The following is a 7,500-nucleotide window of genomic DNA, read 5'->3' as shown; positions in this document are numbered from 1 at the left end:
TATAGAAAGGGTTGCGATTCCTTGCTTGATTACTATACGTTCCTCAGGTATAGATGAATGGGTTTGTTTTGGTCTCTCATAGCTACCTAGCTAGGTGAAGTTATAGATTTGAGACTGAGAGAGAGAGAGTGATGGAAGAGGTATAGAAAGGGTTGCGATTCCTTGCTTGATTACTATGCGTTCCTCAGGTATAGATGAATGGGTTTGTTTTGGTCTCTCACTGTCACCTATGGCTTATGAAGGGTTAGATTTTGTTACTTCCATGATTAAAATGAGCTCTAGAAACCTACCCACAGCATCCAACTTGCCCTCTTCTCTCTCCCTCCCTATAATTATCATATCGCCTCACATAACCTAACCTAAGCTAACCTGACCTAACTTAACCAAACCTAACCTAACCTGACCTGACCTGACCTGACCTAATCTAACCTAACCTAAGCTAACCTGGCCTACCCTAAACAAACCTAAACTCACCTTCTCTCGCTAACGTCACTTTCAAGACTAGGATAAGCTTATTTACCTTACCTTACCTACCCACAGCATCCAACGTGTTCCCTGCTCTCTCTCCCTCTCTCAATGCATCTCGCCTCACCTAACCTAACCTCACCTCACCTCACCTCGTATCCATTCGCCAACAAGTGTTTTTCAAGACTACGATAAACTCTCACCTAACCAAAGCACCCAACACGTCTCCTTCTGTCTCCCTCTCTCAGTGCATCTCGCCTCACCTAACCTAACCTAACCTCACCTCACCTCATATCCATTCGCCAACAAGTGTTTTGCAAGACTACGATAAACTCTCACCTAACCAAAGCACCCAACACGTCCCCTTCTGTCGCCCTCGCTCAGTGCATCTCGCCTCACCTAACCTAACCTAACCTCACCTCGCCTCGTCTGCGCTCGCCAACAAGTGTTTTAACCAGTGCCAAGCGGTCCCTCGGCCACCACTGAATCTTGGCCCAATACTCCGTCAAGCGTTCAGACCGGCCATTTCCCTCTTTACCTCCCTTCCTTCCTCCCTCCTCTCTCCTTCCAGCTAGTTATCCTCCTCTCCCTCTTCCTCCTCTTCCTGCTCCTCTCTCTCCTGTCGTTTCTGCTATCCTCCGCTCTTCTTCTTCCTTCCTCCTCGTCCTCCTCCTTAATTCTCCTCCCTCGTTATTTCCTAATCCTTTCTGCCTCTCCTCTATTCAGTCTTTCATCTTTACTATTTCTATTGCTTCTTCCTTTCTCTTTCTCTCTCCCATTTTCATCTTTTACTCCTCTCACCCTCTTCTTCCTCCTTCTCCTTTTTTTCGTTCTCCTTTTTTTTTCTTTGTCTTTCTTCTTTCTCCTTGTCTTCTCTCCTTCCTCCTTCCCCTTTAGCCTCCTCCTCCTCCTCCTCCTCCTCCTCCTCCTTCTCATGGTTACGATCTTCCATCTTTTTCTCCGCTATCACCCAATTATCTCCTCTCTCTCTCTCTCTCTCTCTCTCTCTCTCTCTCTCTCTCTCTCTCTCTTTCTTCCGTTTCTCTTCCTCCTTGCTTGATTCTTCCCCTCCTCCTTCTTTTTCTCTTTCTTAATTTCCTATCATTTTTTTCTACTCTTTTTCCTTCCTATTTTCTTGCTTTCTTCTTATTCCTTACATGCATCTCTCTCTCTCTCTCTCTCTCTCTCTCTCTCTCTCTACCAATCTCATCAATTATCTCCCTTTTACTTTTCCTTTTTTCCTTTCCTCTTCTTTTTTTTTTCTTTTCTGCATCAAATTTTCTCTATTTGTCTCTCTCTCCATCTCCCTCTCCCATCAACCATCTCTCATTCCTCTCGTTTTCTATTCCTCCTATCTCACCCTCTTTTTCCCTTCCCTTCTCTCTCTCTCTCTCTCTCCAAGCGCCCTTCCTTTCCAGCCAACCTCTGACCCAGCGCCTACCTTCCCATCCTCCTCAATGTCTGCCTGTCTGGGTGTCTTGTCAATAACTGGCTTAAGCTCTCCTCAGTCCTCACCCAACCTTACCCTCCTCGATTCCGCCTCTCCGCCCAGCCAGCCATCCAGCTCCTCAGGTTACACTCCCTCCACCCTCCCGCGGTCACACGAGAGCATAATGAGCCGCGGCGAAAAGGAAGCCGAGAAAATACACGAAAAGGAGACGGACGGATGGGAAGATGGGTGGGTGGACGAGGGAGGGAAGAGGATATCTGATAGGGGCTGGGGAAAAATCGGTAAGGCATAAAAGAAGGTAGAGAGAAAAGATGAGCAAAGAGGATGGGGAGATAGAAGTAAGGGGGAATAATGTAGGTTTTTAGACACTAAGGTAATGGAAATATCAGGCGTGTGTAAAAGTGAAGTTAGAGAAAAAAGATGGACTGAGAAAATGGGGGCTGAGACAGTTAAAAGTCGTGAGGGAATAGCGTAGTTTTTTTTTTTAAGGATAGGTATAGGTAATAGAGAAAAAAGACACACATTAAAGTGAAACTAGAGGGAAAAGATGCTGTGCAAGAATTGAGGGAAAAGGAAGAAGAGAAATAAAAGTAATGACGATAATATTAGGTTAAGTTAGGTGAGGTCAGGTCAGGTTATGATAGGTTATGTAGTTCTCTGGGTGCTTCGGTAGGTTAGGTTAGGTTAGGTTAAGTTAAGTTAGGTTAGGTTAGGTTAGGTTAGGTTAGGTTAGGTTAGGTTAGGTCAGGTTATGTTAGGTTATGTAGTTCTCTGGGTGCTTCGGTAGATTAGGTTAGGTTAGGTCAGGTTAGGTTAGGTCAGGTCAGGTTATGTTAGGTTATGTAGTTATCTGGGTGCTTCGGTAGGTTAGGTTAGGTTAGGTTAGGTTATGATGTTCTCTGGGTGCTTCGGTAGGTTAGGTTAGGTTAGGTTAGGTTAGGTTATGATGTTCTCTGGGTGCTTCGGTAGGTTAGGTTAGGTTAGGTTAGGTCAGGTCAGGTTAGGTTAGGTTATGATGTTCTCTGGGTGCTTCGGTAGGTTAGGTCAGGTCAGGTTAGGTCAGGTCAGGTGATGTTAGGTTATGATGTTCTCTGGGTGCTTCGGTAGTTCATCAGTTCCTTGGTTTAACTTTCTATTAACATAAGTTATCCAAAGCGTTACTTCAGCATGATACACTCGCTTGAAGAATTTCTTAGCCCATGAAAATTTAGGCCTACGAATCAAAGCCTGCGTCGGATCCAGCTGACATCTCTCCCTTGCTCCCTTTTTCTTCCCTCCCATCCTCTCCACTCTTATTTTTTCCTTCCTTCCCTTCCTCCTTTTCTCATTCCCTCTCTCCCTTCCTCCATTCTTTCTTCCCTCCTCCTTCCCTCCATCTCTCACTTGCTCCCTTTTTCTTCCCTCCCATCCTCTCCACTCTTATTTTTTCCTTCCTTCCCCTCCCTCTTTATTCATTCCCTCCCTCCCTCCTTTCCTCCATTCTTTCTTCCCTCCTTCCCTCCACCTTTCATCCGCACCTCGTTATGCAGTACAATCTGGTCCTCTAATTACAGGAAAGACAATGGAGAGGGTTCACCGCCGCGCTACTAAGATGATCCCAGTCTAAAGTCACTCCGCCACCTCTTACCAAGCGTCTACTCCACTCTGATTGGCGTTGCGACCTTAACGTGCGGACCAGACACCGAGGCTTGATTGGAGAGTGAGTGTTTATGGAAGCCGTCCCTCTCCTCCTTCCTCTCCTTCCCTCCTTTGACATCGCCTCGCCTTCATCATCTTGCCCTGACGCGCCTAATCAGCGATCACATGAAGCCGCCATCAGTCAGACTCGCTACCAGATGAGTGTCAGCACCCTTCTGGACCCTTCCCGCTCCCCGCTGCGTCTTCCCTGCCCTGTACCGACCTCTCCCAACGCTTGTAGAAAGGCCGTCGATACCTTTTCTCTCTCTTAGCCACGTCCTTGCATGGTTCTAGTTCTCGCTGAAGCTGAAGAAGGGAAAGATCAGGTCCCTTTCCTCAGACGGTTTTGGCTCCCGTCTTCCCTGCCCTGTACCGACCTCTCCCAACGCCAACCTTTTCTTTTTTAGCCACGTCCTTGCATGGTTCTAGTTCTCGTTGAGCTGAAGAAGGAAGGAATACGGAACGGACTGCCTGGTTTCATTAGGTCCCTTTTCTCAGACGGTTTTGGCTCCCATCTTCCCTGCCCTGTACCGACCTCTCCCAACGCTTGAAGAAAGGCTGTCGATACCTTCTCTCTCTTAGCCACGTCCTTGCATGGTTCTAGTCCTCGTTGAAGCTGAAGAAGGGAAAGATCAGGTCCCTTTTCTCAGACGGTTTTGGTTCTCACAACGACTATTTACAATGGCCACAAAGGAGATTAGTCGGGTTCTCACAAGTGTCTTTCACGTTCATGATGCAGAAGCCTTGCCAAACTATCTCTGGGGCCAAAAAACTACCCTTGGAAATGATACTAACACAACCTCTTCGAAAGCCTTATCAAATGTGGGTGTGTGAGCCCCGAAGTATTTGAAAATATGAACCCCACTCACTAGGCTCACAAAACTACCCATGGAAATACTAACACAATAACCGCAACGAAAGCCTTATTAAACGTGGGCGTGTGAGCCTCGAGATGTTTAAAGATACTCTCACTAGGCTCACAAAACTACCCATGGAAATACTAACACAGCAACCCCAACCAAAGCCTTATCAAATGTGGGTGTGTGAACCTCGAAGTGTTTAAGAATATGGACACCTGACTCTCACTAGGCTCACAAAACAACACATACTTATAGAACAACCTCAACGAAAGCCTTATTAAACGTGGGCATGTGAGCCTCGAAGTGTTTAAGAATATGGACACCTGACTCGCTAGGCTCACAAAACTACCCATGGCAATACTAACACAACAACCTCAACTACAGCCTTATCAAATGTGGGTGTGTGGGCCTCGAAGTGTTTAAAATTATGGACACCTGACTCCCACTAGGCTCACAAAACTACCCAGGGAAATACTAACACAATAACCGCAACGAAAGCCTTATTAGACGTGGGCATGTGAGCCTCGGAGTGTTTAAAACCATGGACACCTGACTCTCACTAGGCTCACAAAACAACACATACTTATACAACAACTCAATGAAACCCTTACCGAATGTTGATGTCTAAGTCCTGAAGTGTCTAAGACTATGGACATTAGGCTCTCTATGTTGCGTCTGTGTCCTCTCGGCAACACTGACTCCTGTATACTGACAGTGCCGAGGTGTGGAACGTAGCTCAACAGCCCCGGCCGGACGTTATACCTGTGGCTTCCCGTCGACGCTTCCACGAAAGGAATCCCTGTTTTACGTCTTACGGGAAACACGTGTCTTATCGCTACACAGAAGATAAAACAATACAAAAAAAGTGTAGTTTTCCCCATTATCAATACCATTATCATTATCATCACCAGGAATAATCTTTTAGTGATACACGAATGTTTGCACACACACACACACACACACACACACACACACACACACACACACACACACACACTATATCTCTAATTCCTATCACCATTTTCTTCCTATTCCCCTCCGTCCCTCTTCTCCTTTTCGTCCTCCTCCTCCTCCTCTCATCCTATCCTCCTATCTCCTATTACCATCATTATCATCATCATCTATAATCACTACGGGACACATGAACGCTTGCAGGACACACACACACACACGCATACATTCACACATACGAACTTTTTTATTGTCTTTCTGAGCGCCAGAGAACACAGACACAGACATAGACCAATGCAAACACAGGATCCAATTCAACCACCGCCGCCGCCGCCGCCCTCAAGAAAGGCGTATAAAAAAACAAACAAAAAACAAATGAACGTTAGATTTCTGTGTCTCGGTTCTGGAGGTGTGGCGCGGGGCGAGGCGGGGCGGGGCGCAGGTGGCGGGGCTGTCGGAGGCGTGAAAGGGCGCCGCTCAGTACCGATGGCTGCCCCCTAGTGATCGGACACACACACACACACACACACACGGGGCAAGGCGACTCCTCAACCCTCTCGCTCAGGCCGGAGAAAGAAGAAAAGACATGAAAATATATTCCCCTCGCAAAGCCCCTCGCGGAGTCCATTTTATTCCAGCCCCCGAAATGAAGTCCCTCCAAAGCCTTTCCAATATCCGGCCGCTCGACCCAAGGCATAAAGCACGCGAGAACCGGCGGAGGCAGCGGAGGTGGTGGTGGCCAGGTCAGGTGTGTCGCCCCTTACTTCCATCCTCCTGCGCCTTCGTGTCGTGTTCTGCTGGTGATCATAAGAACCCCGAGCAAGGACGAGAGAGAGAGAGACACCCAGAGCCACCAACGGGAAACATGGGGCGTGGAATGAGTGTCTTTGTAGCGTTGAGTTAGAATGAGTGTCTTTGTAGCGTTGAGTTAGAATGAGTGTCTTTGTAGCGTTGAGTTAGCACGCAGTAACCTTACAACAACTGCTTCCTGGATTGTATTAAAGACAAGATACGTGATCAGGTGGTCCACAGACACTTAACTGGTATCAATAAACACTCAAGCTGATAACAACAAGGAAAACTTCAACTGATATCAGCACAATGTATCTGAATAAACACTCGACTAATATCAACAAAACACTCAACTAATATAAAGAAACGCTAAATTTATCTTGCCAAACACTCAACTGAACTGATCCTTAAAACACAGCTGATCTTACCAAATATTCAAATGATATTAAAACTGGAAAGAAATAAACCTTGCCTCCACTGACTTAAAAGCTTCCACGAAAACAATATCCATCGCTTATTATTTTATCTGCCTGGAGGGTGAAGAAGAAAAATGAATATCTCTAAATACAAAAATCTGAGAGTAAAAATTGTCCATTGTTTATAAATACTCAATACCAACACAAGAAAAAAAATCCATTCTCAATCAGTATTATATTTTTAGCAATCTATAAATACAATTGACGTGTTCTATCTAAGTGTCTATTCACACTTGCAATATACAGCAGCGAGGGCAAGACTGGCATACATCTAGGAACCTCAAGTTAAGCTTCTTCAATAAAAGCTCTAGTATCCATCTCTAGTATCCATCAGTATTATATTCTTGGCAACCTTTAAATATAATTGACGAGTTCTATCTAAGTGTCTATTCATCCTTACCATACACAGCAGCGAGGGCAAGACTGGCATACAACTAGGAGCCACAAGTCTTCTTCAATAAAAGCTCTAGTATCCATCAGTATCATATTCGTGGCAAAACCAAATCTTACGTAGCGTACGAGGAGTATAGATTCAATCCACGCAAACTTGGAGCAAATGAGAGTGAGGACAGGGAGGGGGCGGGGCTTCTGGACCAACTTAAGTGAACGAAGACTAAGATTTAATTCACGCAAACTTGTATGGACCAAACAAACTCCACTACCACCACCACCACTGCCAATATCCCCGATCGCTGAAGCCTTTTTTTTCCTATCATCAACTTGCACTGTAGGAAAAACGTATCAGGAGGGCGATTACCGAATGGGGAGGGAGCGAGCGAGTGAGAGAAAGAAAGAAAACTCGTAGTGTATTTATGAAAGCTGGAGGTGC

General features: G+C 45.9%; 1 protein-coding gene and 1 long non-coding RNA gene across 3 annotated transcripts in view; one reads left to right on the top strand and one right to left on the bottom strand.

Moving 5' to 3' along the window:
* The window catches only part of LOC126987726 (trehalase-like), an 87,731-nt gene extending 82,510 nt beyond the window's left edge, over positions 1-5,221 (bottom strand). For both annotated transcript variants that reach the window (XM_050844967.1, XM_050844968.1), the window contains exon 1: positions 5,064-5,221. In XM_050844967.1, coding sequence (XP_050700924.1) covers positions 5,064-5,108 — 45 coding nt within the window. In that variant the 5' untranslated portion in view covers positions 5,109-5,221. The remainder of the gene's footprint in view (positions 1-5,063) is intronic.
* On the top strand, positions 1,910-5,045 carry LOC126987729 (uncharacterized). The gene is made up of 3 exons (XR_007741126.1): positions 1,910-2,603; positions 2,644-2,752; positions 2,994-5,045. It is a non-coding gene; the product is annotated as an uncharacterized LOC126987729 (long non-coding RNA).
* Positions 5,222-7,500: the final 2,279 nt, after the last annotated feature.

Source organism: Eriocheir sinensis, chromosome 66 (assembly GCF_024679095.1).
Source record: "Eriocheir sinensis breed Jianghai 21 chromosome 66, ASM2467909v1, whole genome shotgun sequence".
NCBI lineage: Eukaryota > Metazoa > Arthropoda > Malacostraca > Decapoda > Varunidae > Eriocheir > Eriocheir sinensis.
The sequence above is the reverse complement of the archived record's forward strand: the minus strand, read 5'-3'. Positions and strand labels throughout refer to the sequence as shown.